Here is a 26,308-nt window from a genome sequence, read left to right on the forward strand (position 1 = left end):
ACAAGACACCAGAATTGATGAAAAATACCTGAGCTGTATTTTTAGTTTTGATGAAATTGGCCTTCATTAGAAGCAAATGTCTTCAAGGAGAAAGTATGAACACCCGAGTCTGCAAAGTATGGCCTGAATGCAGGTGTATGTCAGGGGATATTTGATGTGCTAGCATTTGGATTGATATTATCAGGGCTATACTTACAAAGTTTCATCTTTGTAAATGATCTGTACCAACGCTAACTTTCCTGTAAGCCCTGTTAGTTTAGTGTTTGATTTTGCAGAATGTGAGATTTTCAGGAACACATAGATGGCATTATGGCAGAAATGACTATATTTTTATCTTTGTTTATTTAGCTTTCTTAATATATCTCTTAATAACCAGTATTAACTTTTTGTTCTTGGAACACAAACATTTAAAAAAAATATATATATCTAATTTTCTTTGGTCATATCTTTAGATACAAACATTCAAGTATTTTGGACCATGATGATACATATCTCTACTTTTCATAAATTTCCCATAAGTCTAGAAAGAGACGTGCCCAAATTAAAGGGAGTCTAAATGTTCATTCAAAAGATAGCCATTTTCAACTGGGACAGCATCTTCTTCATGGGAGTATATAGTGATTAGGTTATCTGATTGGCTCCCCAAAGCCTGTTTAATTCCTAGTGAATCTAGTATATAGAACATCTGAAATGAAAAAGAAAAGGAAATGAGTTTATTACAGTGCTAGTGGTTCAGCTACACTAAAAGGCTAAACTAACAGAGTCTTTAATTTGTCAGGTAAGTTGTCAATGAAGAGAGGGAGAATTAACTGAGGAATACATTAAGTACAGCTTCTCTGATGGAGTTCTTAACACCATTTTGATACCAGTTTCTGGGTTTAAAATACAAAGATCTTACTTCATAGTTTAGAAAACAGGGCAAACTGATTGAGAAATACTCAAGGCTCCTCCACGTTTATCCTGATACTATTTCAATAATCCCACAAAAGAGCAGAGAACTATAATTTTAAAACTAGATTAATAAACCAAACCCATTATCTTTAAAGCTATCATTTGAAACTATAAAGTGTTCAAACAATCTCTATTTTAGGGAACATAGGGGAGAAGAGAGGATGACTTCAAAACAAGGTTAAGTAAACTTCCCTTAAATTTGAGATTTCATGATTTTAAAGTCTAAAGAAAAGGCAGGGCAAAAAAATTTATGATTAGAGCTGAACTACTTGTAGAAGACAAAGTACAGTTTTCCTGTTCCACACATGGAGAACTGGGTTATTTTCAAAACTGACGAGGGTTGACACTTTACGACTAAAAGCTGAGACAAAGTTATATGAAAAATCTTTGTGCCTTTGGTTTCAATAAGTCACAAAACTGAAATGTAAGTAAAAATCAGCTGTGCTTACTGACCACCTAAGTCCATAAGATACATGTAAAAAGCAAAGAACCTGAAGAGAACTCATGCTCTCACAGAAACTAATTTTGTAATAATGAGATATGCTTATTTACTGAATCCAAGAAGCATATAAACAGTTATTACAGCATACAAGACAATATAGGGCTAAATTATATAATGCAGAGGTAATTTTAAGCAATGTGTCACAGAGGCATGTGGTATCACTGAACAGAAACAAAGGCCCAACAACAAAAAACGTGCATCACGTGAGTATAGAACAGGAGGGTTTACTTGACTAAACATAGGATTTTTTGTAGAATAGAATAGATGGAGCCAGAGTAAAGAGCTCATTCCAAATTAGAAGAATTCAATGACTCAATTCCACAGACACTCGTGGGGCCAAGGAAGCCACTACAAAAGGGAGCAATATGACCCGCGGATTTTGTAAAGAGGACTTTGCAGCGCGGTAACAATGGGAAGAAAAACCGAGGAGGTGAGAAGATCCGCTGAAATGCAAACACAGAAGCTTTTATTTTATGAAAGTTTCATTATGGAACAAAACTCACCCTGTTCATAAACAAAGGGCAGCATTTATAGTCCATGGTGGTCCTTATCATTTGGCCACCTTATTTCTCAAGAGTATAGAGTGTTTTATAAACATTAACTCCATTCTGGCTAATAAATACGAAAACAATTCCAAATGTTGAAAATACTAGTGAGGGTCTGATTTCATTCCAATAGAAATGAAGGTACTTATAATACAATAATTAATTAAGAAATAATAATACAAGAATAAACTGGGTTTCGCGTACTCACAACAGTAAACCTACTTTTGCCCACTGTGTACGGTGCCTATGAAAGCAATAAAAGACACTTTGACTCAGAAAAATTAGAATATATAGTTAGGTGATTAGTATGAAAACCAGATACCTATAGTCTGACTGTGATTCCAAGTGGAGCAGTTGGAAAAACTTAAAGGCCAAGCATGGTGCAGCCATTACAGATGAGATTTCTGTTGCAGGTCAGAAGTTTATGGTTCACGGGTTCAAGGCCTGTGACAGAGTGAGGCAGGTGTGGTCAGGTCTACGGATGCCACAGCTGCTGCTGCTGTTACCAAGTGCTAGGCACTTCCTTCTCTCATTTAATTCTTAGTATTTATTATTATCCCTATTTAACAGGCGAGGAAAAAAATGGAGGCACCAAAAAAATTAAGTGATTTTCCTAAGGTTACAAAAAATGTGGTTCAGTGTCACCACTGGGACTGGAGCCCAGGCAACCGGCTTCAGAAGCTGCGCCCTTAACCACAGGTGCACAACTGCCCACTCGGGAGCTCCCTGTGACACCTGGGTTAATATCTGGGGGTGGGGGAAAGTGTCTCGAGTGAAATTCAAGAAAGATAAAAGTGGTCTATTTTGGGGGAAAAAGGCCTATTGATCCTGTATTAACATGGAGAGAAAAGACAGAGAAACTATAATGACATAGAGAAAGGGTATACTTAGAATGAAAACTTCCAAAGACTGATTCCTATTGCTACAAATCCATGCAGAATTGCACGCAGGACTAAAATGCTTCTTAGTCTGTTTGGAATTTAAAAAACACACAACACTTTTATAGACATCATTCGAGAACCCACCTTTAATAAAACATATATATATCTATATCTATATAGATATAGATATATATAGATATAGATATATAGATATATAAATTATACGTAAGACCGTTAGGGCATTGGGTAGAACAGTAGCAGTAGGGGATACAGTGAAGGCTGAGGGACATATTTCAAAGAAAGAGAAAGGGGAAAGCAGAGAGAGCTGAGCGACTGAAAGGCGGTGGTGTTCTGAAAGACGGTTAATGTACAGACAGAGTTTGGAAAGCAAGCATGTTGAGCACGAAGTCTCTGGGCCGCTGAGGACACCGGGCAAGTGATCAAGTGAGTGTCAGAACCTGCAAGACGAATGAAGTTCAAGTACAAGGGTGTCTGTCAGGCTGTCACGTAGGCTCAGCTCAGCCCTGCAACCTCAACAGGAGACGCAAGGGGCTCACGCCAGGAAGGAACGCCTTGTGCCTGAGAGTCCTCCTCTTGCAGCCTGGCTGGGTTTGCTGTCCATAGCTAGCGCCTTGAATTCTCTGACCCTCTGCTGCCCGGATTCCTTGAACAGGTTTTCTGACCACCGGGTACCTGCGCTGCGCTTTTCGTAACGGAAATGTGAGGACAGGGAACACGCTGAGGACGGGCAGAGCCGGGAGGAGACGGAGACTGAACGTGAGTAATTCCCGCAGAATTTCATTCTCATTTTTTCAAGGAGTTAGAAAACTGAACTCCTCCTGGGATCAGTTATGAACACTCTAATAGCAATATTTACTACTCTAAGGTAGAAAAGATTTGAACGGCCATTTAAAAGGTATGAATCAGTCCAAGTACAAAACTTATATGACTCCATCACCCATACTCAGGATTCTCTCTCATTACTCTCAGACTTATTAGCAAAAATCACACATTTCTACTGTAAGCAGGAAATCCTATACCCTGCTGCTTATAATTAAATGCATATTTAATTATAATAAACTCTGCATTAGCACAGCTACTTAAGAATCAATGCAGCAATATTTATTTCTATTATTCTAAGTAATGTTTTTTAAGGACCAAAATTGATCATTAGCTCTAATCAGGGCAGATAATTCCTCGGTTTCTTGAAGGTCACTAAAATCCAGAATAAACATATAACAATCAAGGGCTATATGGCAGTAAAATATTTTAAAAAGTCAAGAGAAAAAAGTATGAAAAAGTAATAGGAGGAAAAAAACCGAAAAAACCCCCATAGTTTTCCTAGTTCCAGCAGGGTCGCAACATATGAATAAGAGAGAAGAGTATTCTTACTGGAACTATCTGACCAGCTTCACCCTAAAATTTCCAAGGACTAAGGATAATTTTGAATTTTGCTTGCAAAGCATAAGATAAGACAAATATGGAAGATTCGACCTTTTATACCTTTTTTTAGGGCATAAAAGGACTTTTTTTTCCTGAAAGGGCACAAAAACTATTAATATGGTACCTACATTTTCTAATTTTAAGCACTACAAAAGACTAAAATGCTAAGCAAGCTACTATTTCTATTTCCTGAATGGTAAAAATTATTAATTTTTGAAGTTTACTGTGATTCTTGCTGGAAACAGAGAAGAGGCAGGGCAGAAATCAGCACCTGAACAGAGATAAATTGGCCTCGGGGCTCACAGTTTTCTAAGCTACCTCCATCAGCTCTGACATAATTTTTAATATATCCACATCTTCTTCCGAGAGTGTTCCAATCTTGGTGCCTTCTGTCGAGGGCGATGCCCAAAAATAAACACAATGCTCAGCACACGTTTCGGTGCGGAGTGAAGGAGGCTCATCTACATCTGAACACTGTTTCCACCACTGGAGTTTATGATCAAATCAGCCCGGATGTCTAATCGGAAAATTAGGCAACTGAAAGCCAAAGTCCAGTTTGCTCACGGGCTACGTGACCAAGGCTTTTGCACAACAGTTGCTCAGTGCATCCAATCCAAATTCATGCCTTAGCCAAATTACCAGTAATTAACATGCCAGCACACTCAAGAATTATTCTCAAAGTGAGAAAGGATTATTCTCAAAGTTACAGGGTGAAGAAGAAAATGGTACATGCTTAAAAGCAACTCGTTTTTACACCTCTGCCGGATTTGGCCCATTCACTCCGGCGGATGAACTTCACTTTACCAGCCAAGCATCGCACGCTTCTGTCACATGAGGACCTGTTCCGTCTATGGTCCCAGTGCTATTTACCGTTCTAATGCGGAGTTCACGGACTGTTTACTATAATAATGCAATATAAAATTTTAATGCATAATAACTGGCTATAAATATGTAATTGTTCAATAAATATTTGATAATACAGTAAATGTTATGATTATATAATAGAGAAAAATATGCTCCACATAGAACATATCATTGTATAATAAAACATAAATAAGATTTAATAACATAGTATATAATAGTACATATAAAAGTGTAACGTATAAAAATTATAATAAAACCGTTACTTTTCTTCCTGAAACTTAAAAGGATTACTCTACTCCAAAAGCTTAAGGGTCTCATAAACAAACTTTCTGAAGGCAGATAATATTCAAAACTAATGTGCGTGACTTTCTATAAAAAATGTACTGTGTTGCCCAGCTGGCGTGGCTCAGTGGCTGAGCCACGAACCAGGAGGTCAGGACTGGATTCCCAGTCAGGGCACGTGCCCTGGTTGTGGGCTCAGTCCCCAGTAGGGGGCGCGCAGGAGGCATAAAGCAAGGACAATGCTTTATCAAAAACTACTTGATATCTATTTCATATGCTCTCCTGATCAGTTAATATGAACAAGCTTTAAGAAAGAAACTTCTAAAGCAGACATTCTCTTTCTCAGCTCTCAGGAATGTCAGCTTTGCCGGGCAAAGATTCCAAGTCGAAGGTAAAGCAGACTCAAGATCAAGTGCACCAACCTCAGACAGAGCTTTCAGCCGCTGATGTTATAAGCTGCATCACTGGTGGACTGAGCATAAGGCGTTAATCCTCATATGTAAAAAAATTATACTTGAGAAAGCAGCAAGCCTCAGTATTTGTTTCTATTAGCAACCAGAAAATCTTTTTTTTATATTTCAGGGTTGTTTTTGGCTAACTGTAAGGGAAAGTACATCTCATTGTCTTACTCTTTGCAACGTCACAACTCCAGACCAGGAGTAAAAAAAAAGTCACATATAAAAGTTTGGGACTTTAATAGAAACATGGTAGAAATCACAGTTATAGATTGAATTGTTTCTGCCCCAAACTCACTGGTAGAAGCCCTAAAACCCAATGTGACTGTATTTGAAAGACAGGGCCTTGAAGGAGGTAAAACTCAGGTTAAACAAAGTCGTAAGAGTAGGGCCCTAATCCATAGAAGGAGGAAAGGCCACAGACCGCTAAGTGCACGGAAAGGTCATGTGAGGACACGGCAAGAAGGTGGCCGTCTACAAGTCAGGGAGAGAGGTCTCACCAGAAACCAACCCCGACAGCACCTTGAGCTTGGACTTCTATCCTCTAGAACTGTGAAAAACTAAATATATATTATTTAAGCCACTCAAATTACGGTGTTTTGTTATGGAATCCCAAAAGGACTAACACAGTCCTCAATATTTTTAAAAGCTTAAAAGGGGTCCTGAAACCAAACATTTTGACAATCACTCAATTAGACAATAACCATTTGGTTGCATGAATTAAAATGCTGGTAAACTTCTAACTTCACAGTCATAATTCTCATTAGCTATTTGAAGTAGAAAGGGGGGAAATTAAAGTCACCTTTAAAACAGCCTTATTTTTATCTGATGTATATTGTTATATACCATGTGACAGCAAATGAAAATGGTGAAACAAACTGTGAAAGAACTAACACAGGCTACTAAAGCACTTGCTTTGTTCTCATTGTCAGAAAACCAAGCTTGCTGGTGTGTTTGGCGAGTGCATACTAACTCTTAGAGTATTTGTTAAGTCTATCAATTTTCTGAATATAAAACCAGACATAAAACAAGAATCTTCCAGGTTTGCTTCATATGAAAACAAATAACCAAACAAGTTACAAGATGACAGGAAGAAATCAGATTGATAAATACACTAAGTGCAATGGTTTTAACCACAAAACATTAAAAAAATAGGGATAATAATAAAGCAGCAGTAAGGAACTTTCAATATATGCAAAAATAAAAGGCTTTGCTCTCCTAGTAATTGCAGTTGATACAGCAAAAATGGTAGCAAAACTGAGGAAGTCACTAAGAATGAAAAATTTAATAGTTATGGGCCTTTAAGTAATTATTAAGTTATAAAAGCTTAGATGAGTGGAAAAAATATATTTCCCTCAATGAGTTTCTGAATTTCATGGACACAAATATGTTGTAGGGTTGCTTTTTAATACCATGTAAATTGTGCACTCAAGTATAACAGTTTTATGTACAGTAGTAGTCTAATCTAAGAATCAAGCAAAATGCTTAATTTCTAAGGCTCTAATGCTACATTCAAAATTACATTTTAATAAATTTCATTTCATGTAACTTTGTATGTAAAGAAATACTAATTCAACTTGAGCTAACTTCTCTTGGTTGACTGTTTTTATGAAAAATAATTATGCAGTGCATTTGGAAAAGTATAATCAATCCATGGGCATGCAAGTATCACTTTTATCTCATGAGAATTTCTCCATGTTCCAGTTACTTCATTCCTTATTACATGGTGCAAAAAGCAGTAATAATTTTTATAGCCAAATACCACTTCATAAGATACCAGGTGGCTTTCAATATTTACCATATAAGTCATGCATGAAATTTAAACATTACAAAAAAAGACTTACCAGGTGACACTCCTGAAATATGCACATTTTCAGAATGTTCTGCAAGAGCACCATTTCCTAAAATTAAACATAATGAATAAACTAATTTCCAAGATAAAATTTATAAAAATTTTTCAGATTCTCTCTTTAAAAGAAAACTACTAGATAGAGCTACTTGTAACATCGAGAAACTAAATTAAAGTCTCCCACTTATTCTTCAAAACAATGTGATGAAGCCCAACATTTTAACAGCAGTAGGGAAAACACAACATTTTTGAAATCACAAAAGAGCAGTGTAATATATAAAGGTTGGATAACAGATCTGACTAAACCAGAAAGAATTTCCCATCAAGATAATAGTCAAAAGGGAACGTGGTGCTACTCTGAGAAGAGAATCGGGTATTTAAAAATGGTATTCCTCCAAGAGCATGCACAATCCATCAACAGTGCACCTATTGCTAGGGTCACACGTGTTGGTACATTTAAAAAAATGCCTTGCATTGCCTCTTTCAATCTTTTATCAAGAACACTAATAGTCTTAAGACCATCGCGGACAAAATCATATCCTATTTTTGGAATCCTCTGATTTTCTATACCTACTATCACAAAGTTGGGAACACGGAACCATTCAAATAACTTACCGAACTGAGTATCACCTAATAAATACATGTTTTTAAAGAGACTCCCATTTAAAGTACTGAAGACATTTATTCCTTCAAGTTAATGTGAATAGTGTCCCTTCAGATATTATTTTTAAAATTTTAATTTTTGCCCAGCCAGCATGGCTAAGTGGTTGAGAGTCGACCTATGAACCAGGAGGTCACGGTTTGATTCCCGGTCAGGGCACATGCTGTGTTGCAAGGCTCGATTCCCAGCAGGGGGCGTGCAGGAGGCCGCTGATCAATGATTCTCATTGATGTTTCTCTCTCTCTCCCTCTCCCTTCCTCTCTCTGAAATCAATAAAAACATATTAAAAAGTTTTAAAATTTGATTTTATTATAAATTATTTTCATCTACCTCTGTTCTTTCTGTTCTTGTACAAATTGTTTATCTTTATTTCTCAAGTGTTGTCTCTCCAGCCATTAGGTTGATTTAGCGTCACAACAGCTCAGGAATCCAGCTGAGAGAGAGGGAGTTGTCTTTGGAGTGGGGTAGGGAAGGAGGCTCAGCAGGAGAAGTCTAGTAGGCTAAAAGCTGAATTGTCTTTGATGGTGTCTCTCAACCATCACATTTTTTTTTTCTCCTGGAGAAAGTGCAAATATCATTAAATTAATTTTTCGTTTGCAACCATCACACTTCTATGATTGCTTGAATAGTGTACAGCATTTAGGAAAGCAGAATCTGTGTTTCTCTGGTTCAACATTGTGTGCACAGTTCCTGGAACACAGCAGGTGCTCGGAGAGCTGATGGATGAATGAATGAGGGAGGTCATCATGATCAAATGAAAACATGCCAATTGAGCACTAGAAACAGTGCCTGACACACAGTCAACACTATGTTTAAATTATACTATTATTACTAAATAAAAGTGGTAAAACAACATTTTTTTAGTTCAACTACAGCTATAGCCTTCAAAATGAAAAGAAACAGCTTTTCACTATATTAAAAAATGGTGGAAATTGTGTCATAGGAGTATAAGCCATATTTAGTACATCAATAATCTGATGATATTTATTTAAGTACTATACATTAATACCACATAAGTCATAATTCATTTTTTCCAGCAATGCTCCTGACAGAATTCAAACTTCTAGAAAGCCCCTATTTCTTTAATGCACACGACTTACAAAAACTGGTAGCATGAACAAAATGATTCAATAAAATAAGATTTGCCAAAAGTTTTGCGACTCAAAAGTAGGCCAGTAGTAATGGCGACATCAGACATCAGGAGCTTTTGCAGAATCTCAGAGTCCGCCTCAGTTTCCTGGATCAGAAACTACATTTTAACAAGATCTTCCCCCATCCCCAGTGCTATGTACCCACATTAACATACAGAAGTGCTGGCTTAAACGTTCTACTTCTATATTAGACGCCATTGCAATTACAGCTGTGCAATCTGTGTCCCTAAGGTTTCCAATATCCTTAAGGTAGCATATTAGATTATTCTCAGGAGAGTCTTAATATTAAATATATTTTATACATTGTTTTTCCAATTCAGTAAACAGAATAAAGAGGCAGAAGGAAAACAGTAGCATAAAGTAGTATTTATTTAAGACTGGATTCTGGACTAGATTGCTATAATTCTAATACCAGCTCCACCACTTATTTGATGTATAATACAGGGCAAGTTACCTAGCTTCTTTGTGTCTTAATTTCATCTCTAAAATGGAGAAGATAATACCTATCTTATAGGGCTTAGTGGAATTCTTTATAATAGAAAAAATAGAATTAATCTAAATCTCAAACAGCATGCAAATCAGTAAACTAATAAAATATTCAATAAAGTAATTCTGTATGTACTAACTTGGAAAAATATGCACGTTAAGTTTAATATGTTTCAGAATGACACTATAATATGATCTAGTTTTAACTTTAAAATTATGTATATAGCTACTACACATATACTTACATAAGCATATGATATATGTGTATATAAGATTCTCAGAGTATATACAAATTGTGGAAGAAAACCTTTGGAACTAGAATTAGGAAGGAAGACCTCCTGAATACTGCAGTACTGACCAAATTTGTTACAACAGGCACAGATTTCTATAAAAGTTTTTATTCATATTACTGAAAAAAAGAACAGATGAAGAGAATATAATTCATTTCCCACCATTCTAAATAAGTCTTATAACTGTGGAAAATATTATAAAATGTTTTAATTTCATAAAAGTATTAATGATTTTAAAAACTTGTAATACCTTAAAGCATGATATTGCTAATTTCCCATACATTTACTTTAACTTAGAACCGATACTATTCACAAGTTTAAAAAACAGCGTTAATAATTTCTGCTATCAAATAACCATCCCCTTTTTAAGTTACATTAAATATTTCTTATTCTGAGTATCACTTAAAGGGCTACTTAATTTAGGTATGTTGCCACTCTGAAAAAGTATTTTTACAAAGATGCTACTTATATTTCCATGTTATAAGCAAATAGTCCCCCTGCAACTTGCCTCCTGGATACAAAGCTAATCCCATTCTCTTTTGGTATGCCTATTATTCTTATATTGCGCTTTCTGATGGAGTCAGATAGTTCTCGTAGAGTTCTTTCATTTTTTTTTTTTTTTTAATGCTTAACTCTCCTTCTTCCCTCTGTAGCATTTCTAGATTTCTATCCTTGATATTACTAATTCTTTCCTCCATCTGGTTGGCTCTATTTTGTTTGCTCATTCTTAATCTCTTTTACTGAGTTCTTCATCTCCAGAACTTGTTTGGTTCTTTTTTTAAGTTTCAAGCTCTTTGGTAAAGTATTGTTTTGTTTTTTTTATGGTGTTTTCTGAGCTCATTAAACTGTCTGTAGTCTCTTGCATCTTGAGTTTTTTCAGAACTGTAATCTTGAATTTTCTGTCACTTATATCACATAATTCTACACCTTTAAGTTTGTTTTCTGGAGATTTTTCACTTTCTTTCTGAGCTGCCTCACTACCTTGATTATTCATGGTTATATGATGGATTCCTTCTCTGTCTAGGCATCTACCTATGAGTGGTACCTCTCTAGCAGATTAATACGAAGAGATCTTTCTATTATTTTCCAGGAGGTGGTGCTGAATCATACATTTTTAGCTATCTTGTACTTCTCTGGCTTTTCAGATCTTTGTGGGGTAGTGTTCCCAGGGTAGATGTTTTTTTCTCCTGTGCTATGGCCACCCTGCTGTCCCAGGGGAGCAACTCCACAGGGGAATGAGGTGGGTGGTAGGGCTCCAAATCTGTGGAATCCCAGTGCTGTCCTCCACAGCCAGACATTGCCATCATTGTAGCAATGATGTGTAGGGGTGGGGTGGGCGGGGGAACCCTGCCAGCTTCTTTGCTGTCCCCACCCCCCCCGCCCAGTAATGGTGACCACGGACTTCTGTGGGGTCCCCCCTGTGCTCCGACCCCGGGAGTAGTCACAGAGTGCACCCTTTGTCCAGGGAAAAAAGTGATTCTGTAGTGCCAGTTCTCACGTTTGCTGATAATGTGCTCTGCAACCCGACACCAAGGGCAAGGAGAGGCTTTGTTTTTCTTCTGTCTGGAATGCCAACCGCCAGACAACTGTGGCCGAAACTCTGATCTGTGTCCCTGCCCAGGTTACTAGGCTCAGCCACAGTTCATACTGCCCACTCCTGCAGGAATGCCCACCGAATCTCTGCTTCTCCTGGCTGAAGTAAGTGCCAGCCACAACCTGATTCCTCCCTTCTGTGTGTTGAGCCCTGCTGTGAACTCCCGGCTGTAGGGTTGCATCCCTGGCTCTTCTCAGCATTTCTCCCTTCTCGCCTCCCCAGTTTGCTTCTACTTGCCCACCTTAAGATGTGTAGATCTTTCAGGCATGTTGTGCATTGAACAGGAAATTCTTTGTTGAGTTATAAGGTGTTCAAATAGTTGAAATTTCAAGGGGAGAGAACAAAGGGATCTCTCAAACCACTATTCCTGTCGTCTCTACTCTTATTAATCATAAGAAAAATAATAAAAATTAAGATAAAAATTAATAAAACATGTTAATTACAACTGTGAACAACCTAATATTCAATATTAAAGAAACCATTTATGAAGAGAAAGCGATAGAAAAAAATGTCACAGATATATGTCAAGTAATATCAATAAACCTATCAGCCAGAAATTACCATTCCTAGTAGGCAAGTATGAGTGCTCATTTCATTACCTTCCCAACACATTTTTATTATCTTTATTGAAAATTCTGAACACTTAATAGAACAGTTTGAGTTTTTGTATTTACTAAATTAGTATGAGGTATTTATTTGCATTTCTTTAAGTTAACTTTTTTCTAATTTTATTAGTCATCCAATTACTGTTCCTATAATTATTTTTTGTCCATCTACTGAGGAAGGAAATTAACATTTTATGTAGAAAGTATTTGCATAAGTTATTTAATAGCCTCGCAAAAAACCTTGAGGGTAGATGGCAGAAAACCGAATAATCCAGCATCTTGCTATTTAGAAATCTCAATTAATAGGAAATCAAAATTAATTCAGAAAACATTAGTGATCTGGCATCTGTAGCTCATCTATCAGCACCAAAAGCAGATGAGTTCTAGTTACGAATTTAAAAGAGCAAATGTATCAGGAATTAATCAGTTTGCATATAAAACTACATTGAATTTAGGGAGGTCTCTAAATAAAACTACAAAGAAGCAATACACTGTTACGGTTAAGAGGAGAGAGTCCAGAACCACCATCTCTGGGTTCAAATTGTAGCTCTTCTGCTTACTAATTATGTAGCCTTGGCTAAGATACTTAACTCTCTGGTTTCTTACCTGTAAAATGAAAATAATAACAGTATCTAGGCTGATAGGGTTGTTATGAGAAGAAAATGAGTGTGTTTGTATCTATAATACATACATACATATAGGCATATATACATACATAAATATATAGTGATTAGAATACGGCCTATCTTACAGAAACTACTGTGTGTTTACTTTTGTTACAAAAATGAGTTTATAAATCAGTCCCTCCTTGACTCTGTTAATTCATATAGCCTAGCTTGCTATTCAAATATTGTATTGTATTGTGACGATTTAAAAATATTTATATTTTAGCCCTGGCCGGGTGGCTCAGTTGGTTAAAGCATCATTCCATATACAGAAAAAAAAAATTATATTCCTATACTCTAGCAATGAAAAATACAAAAATTAAACTAAGAAAACAATTCCATTTACAACAGCACGAAAGTACAAGTAAATTTAACAAAGGAAATACTCTGAAACTACAGAACATTGTTGAAAGAAATTAAAAAAGGCCTACTAACTCGAAAGACATCGCATGTTCATGGATCAGAAGGACCTAAACTGGTAAGATAGCAATGCTCCCAAAACTGACCTATAGACTCAATTTAATACCTAACAAAATCCCAGCTGCCTCCCCCATCCCCACAAATTGACAAACTAATCCTAAAATTCACACAGAAATTCAAGGAATCCAGAATAGCAAAACAATCTTGACAACAAATGATCAATTTGGAGGATTCACATTCCTGATTTCAAAACTTACTGTAAAGCTACAATAGTGAAGGCAGTGTGGTAACTGGCATAGGGACAAACAGAGAGGCATATAGAATAAAACTGTCAGTCCAGAAATACACCCTTAGGGTTATGGTCCACTGAATTTTCAACAAGAGTGCCAGGATAATTCAATGGGGAAAGAGTCAAACTGTGATGAGACAACTAGTTATTCACATGCAAATAATTAATTTTGACCCCCTCCCTCACACTGTATACAACAATTAACTCAAAATGGGCCAGGCACCTAAATATAAATGTTAAACTATAAAACTCTTAGAAGAAAACATAAGAATTAAGCCTCATGACCTTGGATTAAGAAATGGATTTTCAGGTGTGACACCAAAGCACAAGCAGTTCAATGGAGAAAGAACAGTCTTTTCAACAAATGGTGTTGGAAGTGGTTACTCAAACGTAAAAACAGATTCTTTTAAAATGTACATCTTATAGAAAGGTAAACTCAAATGGATCTCAGGTCTAAATTTATAACATAGAACTAAAACTTTTAGAAAAATAAACTTCATCATTTGAGGTTACGTGAAAAGTTTTTAGGAATGGCACAAAAACATAATTCATTGATAAATTAAATTTTATCAATTTAAAAACCTGCTTTCCAATGGCACTGTCAAGAGTATAAAACACAAGCTACAGACTCAGAGGAAAAATACATATATACACACATACACACACTCTCATAAGTAAAAAAATCACCAACCAAATTTAAGATGGGTAATGGACTTAAACACTTCACCCAAAACACTTCACCCAAGAGAATATAAAGACGGTAAAACAGTATATAAAAAATGCTGAACATCAACAGCTATTTAAAATGCAAATCCAACTCAAATGAGATATTAGTAACCTATTAGAACGACAAAAATAAAAACATACAACACCAAGGAAGCAGACAGCCGGAACGCTCACACATTACTAGTCAGACTGTAAACTAGTACAGCCACTCTGGAAAATGGTTTGGCAGTTTCTTATAAAGTTATGCGTATAGCCCGGCCGGTGTGGCTCAGCGGTTGAGCATCGACCTGGGATCCATTCCCGGTCAAGGCACACGCTTGCGTTTCGGGTTTGATCCCCAGCAGGGGGCGCGCAGGAGGCAGCCGATCAGTGACTCTCTCATCATTGATATTTCTCTCTCTTCTTTCTTTCCTCTCTCTGAAATCAATAAAGACGTATTTTTTAAAAATTATAAACTTATGCATATATGTATAACTCAGGGCCCAGCAACTCCACTCCTGTGTCTTTTTTCTGATAAGCTCATCTCTCTCATCTTCCGTAGTGAAACGAAGTTTAACCACAGTAGAACAAATCTGTTAATTTCTGCTTTTCTCCCATAGTACCTACACCTGTAGTTCATAAACACTCTCCTCTCCTAATCTTAAAAGGCAAAATAATCACAACCGGAACACTAAAATCTTTACGCTGTTCCTGACCATTGACGTCAACAACAACAACAAACAAGGTTACAAAGGTATCTAAAAGAATGGACTAACAGAAAGAAAATCAGGCAGCAGGAGCGGGGAGGGGGGCTCATGAGAGGGCGAGACAGACAAGGAGCGGCGGGAGGCAGTGGGCTAGGCCTGACTGTAAATACGAAGGTAAAGTCTAGACCGTAAGGAGGAGCTGTACTGTATCAGTATCAACCGGTTATGGCCTATTCCGTAAGTGTAAAAACAGTTCAACGTTAGGACTCACGCGACTGTGATTTACTCCATCCATGGATAATCGAATTCATTTATTCAACAGGTACTGTCTGGCATTATTCTAGGTACGTTTCACTTTCATAACTCCGACCCTCATAAACACCTTAGGATCGTCTTGGAAATGAAAAAACTTACATGACAAATTTGAATACCTATTCTCAAAAACCTATTCTCAAAAATATAGGAATTTAAGAACTATCTCCAATTTGATTAATAATACCACAAAGCTGTAGCAAATGTCACTTAAAATTTTTTTAAAAAGTAAAGAAAGAAAAAGGGGATAGGAAACCATTAAATTAAGACTTAACAAATATCAACAATTCCAGAGTATGGACCTTATTTGGATCTTAATCCAAACAGTTTCTAAAAATCCATGTTTTTATGACAACTAGGCTGATAGGGACATGGATGGATAGTTGATGATAATTAGGAACTGTTAATTTTTTAAGTGTGATAATGGTACTGGGCTTCAGTTTTTTTTTTGTTTTTTTTTTTTAAGCCCCCACATTTTAGAGATACATACTGAAATATAAATATATTAGATGTCTGGGATTTGCTTCAAAATCATTTGTGATCAGAGAGGGGGTAGAAATCTAGATAAAACAAGGCTGGCATATAATCATCAATTTTTGAAGCAGGATGTTGGGGATATCAAGTTAATTACACTAGTTTCCCTACTTTTGAATATATTTGAAACTTTCTAAAATATAACATTTAAAAAATGTTTTTAACTATCAAATACAAAGAAAAAAAATCAAAGTAGGACAAAAAACAAAAAGCAAAACACCAGAATCTAAATTATCAGAAAACCTTCTAAGGATACTAATATTGAACAATGCTCTTTAAAAAAAAAAAAAAATTATTACTTAACTTTTAATTGAAATATACATACAAAAAATGCACAAGTTTCAAGTTTACAGTTCCATAAGTTATCACCAAAAAACCCCTGCATCTGTGTTAACTATCACTTAGGTCAAGAAATAGAATATAACCAGCACCCCAAAGGCTACCCTGGTACCCCTCTCAATTACTACGACCCAAAGATAACTATTCTCCGGTATTCTAACTTCTCAGATTGTAATCATACAGCACCTATAATTTAGTGTCTGACTTCATCTGATCAACACGTGAGGCTCACCCGCCCCACCTGTATCAGTTGTTTATTTTCCCCCCATTACTGTGTAGCAAGTTATTCTCAAAGTGTGGCCGTGGACTCCTGGGAACCACAGGACCCTTTCAGAGTTGAACAGAATACAGAAAGTTCACTGATAACAAGTTTCAGATTCCATGTTGTCACTAAACTTTAAGAAGGTACTACTTGTCAAATTCTGGTATAGCATCCAAGAATATTCATGTATCTGAAAAGGCTACTGAAATACTTTTCACTTTACAATTACATAGGTATTTGAAGCCAGATTTTCTTCCTACGCTTCAACCAAAACATGTCACAACAGACTGCAGAAGCAGGGACGAGAGATCAGCTGTCTTCCGTTAAACCAGACATTACAGTGATGTGGAAAAACGTACAGCACTGCCACTCTTCTCACTGAACTTTGTTTTGAAAAATTTCTAGTCATTTGTCATTTTACATAACTTTATTTAATGTATGTCATTTATGGTCACAGGTAATGGGTGTCATATGTCATTTTAAATGAGTTAAATATTTTAACAATGCCTCAATTTTAATTTCTATTATTTAAAAACATATACATCTCCCATACAAAAAGAGCATTCTTTGGATTCCTCAATAATTGTTGAGTCTTGAGACCTAAAAGTTTGAGAACTACTGCTGTATAGCTTTCCCTTAGCCTAACATACCCTAGTTAATTCATCCACTCTATTGCTGATGGGCTGTTTCTAGTCTGGAACTATAACAAGGCTGCCATGAATATTCTTGTACATGCCTTTTGGCGCACATTATGTGCCCACTTCTGTTGAGTATATACCTAGGAGGAGAATTGCTATATCACAGGGCATGTTCATATTCAGCTGTAATAGACATTGTTTTCCAGAGTGGCTATTAAGCATTTGAAATGTGGTTAGTCTAATTAAGATGAGCTATAAGGATATAAAGTTTACACTGGATTTTGAAGACTTGGTATGAAAGATTATTTTCTATTGACTGTATGCCAAAATGACAATATTTTAGATTTACTGGGTTAAATATATTAACATTAATGCCACCTGTTCCTTTTCCTTTCTAATGTGGCTGCCAGACAATTTATATAGATAACTTACATTTGAGGCTCACATTATAGTAGTCTTCTCAAGACTACCAGTGGATGCCTGAAACCGCGGATAGTACCAAAACCTACCCATGCTATGCTTTTTTCTATACAGGCATACCTTTTGCCTTAGAGAAAGAACTTTATGGCTTCTCTTTAGCATATTCAAATTGCCAGCACCACTACTCTTGTGCTTGGGGCCGTTATTAAGTAAATAAGGTTAGCTGAACAGTCACTAAGTGACTAATGGAGGCGTAGCAGATAGCGTGTAGATAACGCTGGACTGAAGGATGACTCATGTCCTGGGCGGGATGCAGTGGGACCCAATGAGATTTCATTATGCTACTTAGACTGTTGCACAATTTAAAACTTACGATTGTTTATTTCTGTAATATTTTTCTTAATATTTTCAAACCACGGCTAAGCATGGGTAACTGAAACAGCAGGAGCGAAGCTGTGGAAAAGGAGAGGAGGTTACTGCCTGTATCTACTGGCCAGCACTGCTCCGGGGGGAAGCAGAGAAGAGAAACAGGCCAACGCCAACACTGCATTAAGAGCAGCCTGAGATGCTTCTGAGAAGACCCCTAGTTTTGAGGAACCAGGAAGACTTCCCCAAAGGAGGCAACATCTAGAGAAAAGCCGATGAACAGGCAGGAGTTAGCCTGGTAAGAAAGTGGTGAGGAAGGAAGATAACGCCAGGCAGAGAAAACAGCGTGTGCAAAGGCCAGGAGACAAGAGGGATGTGCTCAGTGTGGCAGGAACACGGTGAAGGGGAGAGGACTGGTGGGGGAAAGTGACAGGGACAAGAAAGGTGAAAACTCGGCAGAGCACGAAGAGCCTAGTGAGTTATGCTTGTATTTTAAGAATAGGGAACTATCGTTGGGTTTTCAGCAAGAAAGTTACATCATATCTGTACTTAGAAAAGTCACCGGCTGCTGCTGTATATGATAAGACTGAATCAGGACAAGAGTAGAGTCAAGAGTAGGTGGGGGTGTAACAACCGTGCAGGAGAAAAATGCTGGACCTCTACAAGAAATACATAGCAGCAGAGATGTGAACCTTTGGCAAAATCTCGACTCTCAGCTTCAGTTTCTAATAATAATACCGACCTCACAGAGTTGTGTCAACCGATGGCTGTTGGCACTAATTCAACACCAATAGGAACCCCCAGTTTGGGGTGCCGCGAAGAAGGGAACTTTATTCAGTGCAGAACAGCTCAACTGTGACACAGCACAGCTGTGAGAGGGCCCTGGGGCAAGCCCCTCTCCGTAGACGGCTCTGCTCTGCTCACCCCTGGTCTGTTCTGCTCCACGCTGGTCTGCTTTGCCCCAGGCTATTCTGCACCACTCTGCTCCAGGGAGACATCTTCCGTGTTTCAGCTCCAGTTGGGAAAATATAGTCTTTGATGGGGGGGAAAAAAGCATTCAGAGCCAGAGGGGAGCTGACTTATATAGACATAAGTCCCTGCCGTGGTCCCCGACTGGTCTGTCCTCATACAAAGGAGGACTCCAAATCCTCAGGGTTTCATTGGTCCAAAAGGCACCCTCGTCCTGACTGGTTGGAATGGAGCAGCTCTGACTGGTCAGTGAAGAAGCTGAGGGGGGAACAGCTGAGCAATTCCACCTGGATGGGGACAGCCTTGCCCCACTGCTGGGAAAGGATTCCAGGAACTCCTGCACAAGGACTGGCTCACATGGCAGGGACACAGTGCAGGCTTCTCCCCAGTGCAGTTTGCATGAGAGGCCCCTGTGTAGAAATGGCTGCTAGGCTGTGCTTTTTTTTTTTTTAATTTGAGCCCGTTACCCACCAGGAACCCTTTTTAGTAGGTATGTACTTTCTCAGGGTCCACAGTTATTTTGAGGATTTAAGGCAGGCATGTTTTTGTTGTTTGTTAATCCCTACCTGAGGATATTTTTTCCCACTGATTTTTTTTTTTCAATTGGCTGCCTCCTGCACATGTCCCCAGGCAGGGGCAGGGATTGAACCTGCAACCCAGGAACTAGTGCCCTTGACTGGGACTCGAACCTGAGACCCTTTGGTGCAGAGGCCAATGTTCTAACCACTGAAAGCATCGGTCAGGGCAGCCAGGCATTTTTTGGTAAAGGAGTTCTGTATCCTAACTTTTGGTAAAAGGTTTTAGAGTCACTAGAACAGGCAATTATAATTTCAAGAACTGAATTCTGTTTCAGAATATACGATACAAAGATTCATCTTTCTTCTTACTAACTTAAAACCTAAAAGATGCTTTAGCAATCAATGAAATTAAGTCAGATAAGAAAAGGTTTACTTACGCTTTTCCTTTTATTTGAAAGGTAAATTCCACCTACTAAATATCTTACTATGCTCCATTTAATTTCAATATTGAAAGATTAGCACCATTTCCCATTTCTCTAAAAACTGAAATGTAAATGAATTAAAGGCAGGTGTTAAGTTACTCTCACTCAATGCTAAGAAAATGAGCATAAAACCATTTCACTTCACCAAACTAATAGCAGGGCAGTGAATTATCAAATACCTGAGAGAGCTAGAAAACTGTTCTGTCAGCTTCATTTACTTTAAAGTTTCAGGACCTTCTGAAGTTGTATCTTCTGTAAATAAACTATACAACCCGGGGGGAAAAGGTAAAAGGCCACTTTATTTTTCCAAAATTTCTGAAATTCTCTAATCCACCAATGCTCCCTTGACTCTTCTAGGACATAAAGCAATCTTTAATTGGTCACTCAGTACTAGGCATTTAACTTGGGCAAAAAGTCCTTAAAATCTTTTGTCCCACCCTTTGTTCCCTGCCTGAAATACTCTTAAAATATAGAAGTTACGTTCTGTAAAAGTGACTGTTTTCAAAACATAAGTCACATTATGTCACTTAAATGTCTTTAATAATTACACTTAAACCCAAACTCTTTACCATGGTTTTCTAAGACCCGAGTTCTTGCCTAAGTTTCCAACTGTACCTGTCACTCTCCCTATGACCACTGTGTTCCAGCTACAATGACTTTATTCATTTACCTGCAACATATCAGCTGTTACACATCAAGTCTTTCATGATTCTGGGTCTTTCATGTTCCCAAGGCTCTCTTATCCCAATGATAACATGGTTAGCTATCCTTTAGGTCTTATGTCTCCTTGATAAGTAAGCCTTCCTCTAACTATCCTGTGTCTGTGACTCCTATCTCTGCCCCCAGTTTCTGTTAGAGAGCTTAGTACAACTTATTCACTGGATTCTATGCCCTGTGAGGGCAGAAACTATGTCCATCAGATGGTTGTGCCTTATGCAGTGCCAGACATGATATGTGCTCAACGAATATTTGCTAAATGAATGAATGAGTGAAGAGACAGACAGAACTAGGTTGCAATGCTGGCTCTACTACTTCCTAGTGGTTTGATGTTAGCTAAGTCACAACTTCTCTGAGCTTCAATTTTCCCTTCTAGAAAAAAACAACAACAAACACAAAAAAACTAAATACCTTATATAGGATTGCTAAGTGAGACCTAATGAAGATGAACTGGCAGTGAGTAAAGACCAAGCACAGTATCTGAACTTAACGTTATAAACTTAATCAAATAAATGTTATTTTCCTTCCCTTTCTATAGCTTAGACATTAAGAATTCCCTAAGCTAATTTAGTATTGAAACTAAATATCTATCTAGGTGAATATACACAAATACATATCTATTGTTGGCATCTCCTTAAAAAGGCTGATGATATGCATCTGAACAGTTTGTATTTATAATATGTATTTGCAGGATCTAATCCAATACCTCATAAAATGGGAATAAGTAGTGTACATCTTATTACTCACCCCTCCCAAAAAGAGTTGTGGGGCAGAGTGGTGAAGAAAAACAGAGGAGAAACAGGAAGAAAGGATGACCTTAGAAACTGGAGATCCTTGACTTCAATTCCTAAGTTCAGAACAACCTTCCTTTACCTATAAAGACCTGCAGCAAGAACAGGATTAATACCCATTCTAAAATTCTGAAATAAAAACATCTTCTAATTGTTTAAGTTTATATAAAGCTCATCTGTATGAAATACGTTTGCCTCCTTCTTTATCTTTTATTCTTTAAACTGCAGTATCATTGACATAATGTAAGAAAAAAACATCAACAAAAAACCCCAACCACAAAAACACCTCAGATCAAAAACACAGGAAGGTCTCACTGTTCCCTTATTTTCCTGACACGTTTTAAATTTTCTAACCACAAAAGTCAGTCTTTTCTTCCAAAATGTTTTCTTTAACTGCTGCTCACTTTTCAGCCTGACATCACTTTTATGTTTTCTTCAGAGATTTCCCTTTCTAGGAACCTTCTAAATCATTTACCGGACACCGTTCAAATCTCCTCCGTGCTCTTCCTGGAACATAGTTATTCCTCTGAAAGAGGTCATTTAATAGTTTCTGCCTGAAAACCACCTAGAATTTTGGGGAATGTGCTGCATACCTTCGTGTTCTTTCTAGGCCATGGAGATAACTTAGATTTTAAACCTGAGGTAGAGTTTATGTTGAGCAATTAATTCAGTTTTATTCAACATATTTTATGTAATCAAGCTTGACTTTTTTTAGAATTAATTGGAATCTGGTTTAGATTTTTTCTCTCTCTCATGTTCCAGTTATTTCTACAATCTTTCTAAAATTGGAACTTTTAGTCTAGCCTTAAACTGAAAATTTATAAAATGCTGTGGAATGGTCCCCGAAATTGATGGGAAAAGATTTACCCATGAGATAGAAAATGCAGGAGCAAAAAGAGTTATTTGTCGCTACACAACATCTGGAATAGTACTGTGCACAGCAAAGACTTTTGACTATAATAAGGTGAAATCCAGTTTAAAGACCTTATCACAGGTTAGCCAGGAAGAGTTCTTACTGCTCCCCAAATGCTCTGGCAGCGAGTAAGCAACACTAACCGTCTTCAAGGCTATTGTAATGGAAACACAAATACATTTTAAATTACATTTTAAGGCTTCATCTAGGGCAATGTTTTTTAAAAAAAAAAAAGTTAGAATGCACTGATGGGGGAGACAAACAAAAGTGGAAAAGAGTAAAGCAATGAAACTGTTAACAATTACCAAATTATTGCTCTACCAAGTAACAGCTTCTGCTGACTAGGAGACAGTTCCGGAAAGCTCCGTACACTCATAAAAGCCAGACACCCCTCTGAATCATGAAGCACACCATCTTCCACAGCAGGCCCACAACAATGCCCGGCAAAGCTCACCGTTGCCCCCACTAATGTTGTTATCCCTTCCAACTCCCGTCTCGACCTTTACTTTCTACTAACTCTCAGGAGCATTCAAAGCAGCAGCTCCTGGAAGGTAATTATTGGTCCTCGAACAACTGCTTCTCGAAAACATTAGCTGTGTTCCGTATCACAATTCAGAGTTTCAAATCGGGCTTTGGTACTCAGAAAAGTAAACTGGAGTATAACAGTCACATTATTCCACTAAAATGGTCACACTTAATAGTTACATAGTCCATTAAAATGGCCATGGGGTGAGAGTAAACACCCAAATAAACAAAGATTTAAAAAAAAAAAAGATATATGAGATGTTTCAAAGATTCAAGGTACAATTCGGAGCCATTTAATGTTGTAGTTGACAGATAAAGAGTCACTCTGAAGAGTTAGTATTGGAACTGCCTCATTATTGACCAGTCAACCCGCTTTTCTTTACTGGGTCTATGTTAAGGGTTACTCTGAACACTTGGCTGTTTTAACAGAGCTTTCTAATTATTTTTGAAGCTACTTCAAAAACACACACTTTTTGATATATATAAGGGACAGTTTTATAAATTACAGCTAATATTTATTTTAAGAGGCGCAAGGTGATGGGTATTTCTCAGGATGAACCCACTAACTCATTACACCCAGTGCATATTCAAGTTAAACAAACCCCCACTATTGTTATGGAAGCCCCCCCCATGCTATTGTTATAGCCTTTTTCTCTATATAAACTCACAGGAGAGAACAAAAACTGCAGCTATAAAGAGAAATCCCCCCCCTCAGGGTAAAGGGTTCCTTTAATCTCCGCTCACACAGTTTAACGTTTGGCCTGGCTCACTACCTCCTTCTTTCTAACACTCTGAAACTTGCTGTGGCTTGAGAAATCAACCCCTGGCGTAATCCCTCCCTAGTTTTAGAATCTGGTCCTACATTGCGGAAAAAAGAAGTTTCAATCTTTGCCTCCTAACGATTCCTCACTGAACATAAACTGCAAAAACGTAAATCTCTGATAAGCACCTAGCAGAAAGTCGTTTTGTGCACAAGTACCAAAGAATGCATCCAGGCAAATTACGGGGGCCACAGGCCTCTTGCGCCTAGTTCAGTTCAAACACTGATGACATAGGTTCTAATGACAGAAGAGCAAAAAGAACCTGTTTGCTGATCCATTCTGACCGGTCATTACTACAATTCAAGTCTGATTATAGTAGACAATACCGCTGGACACTCCTCATCGCCTTCGATTAAAGACCCCTCTCACTTTCCCCTCTCTCCTGGCCCATTGCTGCAAACCTAGGGCACAACTGTACCCACCTGCAGGCCAGAAGGAACAACAGAAGGGCTCCCTGGTCTCTGGGGTAGACCCAAACCCCCAAGTCACCAGCCAAGTACGGGTCCCAGCCACCAGATGCAACCAGCAGTCAAAAGTCACGCCCTGGGTTTCCTGGCCCCACACAGGCACCCCGCTGGCAAGAAACAAATCAAAGGCGGGCCAAACCCCTCCCCTCCCCACACAAACAAAAACAGCAGCATATTAATCAACTCAGGCGGCGAAAGATCCTGCATCACAGCAAACAACAACTACAACAAAACACTCTTCCTTGGCTCTCAATTAGTTTCCATCTGGGTTCATGATATTCTTCCTGTGTAACGTCCCCGGTTTTAAAACTTACCATCGCGCTTCGTTCCAAATAGAAACGCTTCCCAAGGAGTCCACACGTGCCCCCGAGTTACACGCTGCCCGAGCTCCGCCGCCGCCGGTGCCCGCAGCGCCGGTGCCACGGGCCCGGGCGGCTGACCGCGGGAGGGTCACTTCTGCTCCTTCCCCCCCGAAGGGGTCAAAGCCCGCTCCACACAGTCGAGCCTGGCCCCCAAGAGCTTCCCGGACCCACTCGCTAAAAACGGGGGCGTCAGGAGTGGAACTCGAGTCTCCCGAACAACGAGCGCGCTTTCCAATTATTATTATTATTTTTTTAGCCCCAACGCAATCGGCAGGCTTCGTTCCCACACACCGGCTTCGGCCTCCTCCGGCCTCAGAGGAGCACAAACCCCGCAACCCGGAGCCCGGGAGGACGCGTCGGGGACCGGGGCGCGGGCGGCTGGGCACCGCTCCCGGCCTCCTCCCCGCGCGGCTCCCGCGCGCCCGGGTCCCCGGAGCCTCGGCCCCGGCGCGCACCCGGGGAGAGAGCAGCCGGCTGCCTCCCCGGGGAGGGGGCGCGGGGGCGGGGGCGGGGGCGGGGGCACTTGCACTGCGGAGAGAACTTCCCAAGCCCGGGAAAGGGCCGGGGGCCCGCAGGACCGTCCCGGCGGCGGCGGGGCGACCGCCCCTCCTTTCCCACAGTCACGCACCGGCGGGCGTGCGGGTGGTGCAAGGGGCCCTGCAGCCCAGGTCCGGAGGTCCGCCCGCCACCCCCCCACCCGGGACCCCCAAGCCTCTCCCCACGACCCCCGGGGTCCGGAGGTGGGCGAGCGCACGAAAGCATCTCCGTGCGCCGCCGCCCCCTGCGCCGCGTCTACCCGTCCCCGGGTCTTTGTCCCGCCGGCACCCAGGGTCTGCCCCGGTGCTCCCGGGGAGCCCCTGTCCGGGAGGCCGCGGCGCCCAGGGTCGCCCCCAGCTCCGCTCAGGCCGGCGGGGCGCGGGGACGCGGACACTCACCGTACACCCCGGCGAGGAAGAGCACGACCAAGGCGGAGCGCCACGGCGGAGACTCTTTTGTGCTCCAGCGACGGGCCATCGCCGCGGCAGATGGAGGGAGCGAGGCGGCGGAGGCGGAGGAGGACGACGGGAGGAGGAGCCGGGCCAGACGCCGCCGCCGAGCCCCGCGGCTCCCTGCGCGCGCCGCGGCGGCGGCGGAGGAGGAGGGAGGGGCCCGCCCGCGCCCGGCCGCGGGCTCCCGGCCTCAGCCCGCCGCTCTCCAGCCCCGGGCGGCGAGAGCCCGACGGCCGGCAGCGCGGGGCGGGGGCGGGGGAGCGGCGGCTGCGCGACTCGGGCCCCCGCCTCGCCCGCTGGCCCGCGCCGCCACCCGCCAGACAGAAGGCGAGCGGGCGGCCGCCTCCTCCGCGCGCTCGGCAATCCCCTGCCCGCCTGCCCGCCCGCCTGCCTGCCCCGCCCCGCCCCGCCCCGCGCGCCGCCCGCCGCCCGGCTCGGGGCGGGTTTCCCCGCGGCTGGAGCCGGGGAGCCAGGCAGTGCCAGTCGAGGGGCGAGCGCGCGAGCGCCGGCCGCCGGGTGCCCCCGCGATGCCGAGCGG

The 26,308-nt window shown here is 40.1% G+C and overlaps 1 protein-coding gene across 2 annotated transcripts in view; it reads right to left on the minus strand.

Moving 5' to 3' along the window:
• Positions 1-26,052, minus strand: part of LRP12 (LDL receptor related protein 12) — a 41,546-nt gene extending 15,494 nt beyond the window's left edge. Inside the window, exons 1-2 of one of the 2 annotated variants that reach the window (XM_081116519.1) lie at positions 25,717-26,052; positions 7,768-7,824 (exon numbers count right to left, since the gene is read on the minus strand). In XM_081116519.1, the coding sequence (XP_080972645.1) occupies positions 7,768-7,824; positions 25,717-25,795 (136 nt within the window). In that variant the 5' untranslated portion in view covers positions 25,796-26,052. The remainder of the gene's footprint in view (positions 1-7,767; positions 7,825-25,716) is intronic. The other variant, XM_081116520.1, reaches the window with a different exon arrangement.
• Between the last annotated feature and the right edge of the window lie 256 nt (positions 26,053-26,308).

This window comes from Miniopterus schreibersii, assembly GCF_964146895.1.
Source record: "Miniopterus schreibersii genome assembly, chromosome: 17".
Taxonomy (NCBI): Eukaryota; Metazoa; Chordata; class Mammalia; order Chiroptera; family Miniopteridae; genus Miniopterus; species Miniopterus schreibersii.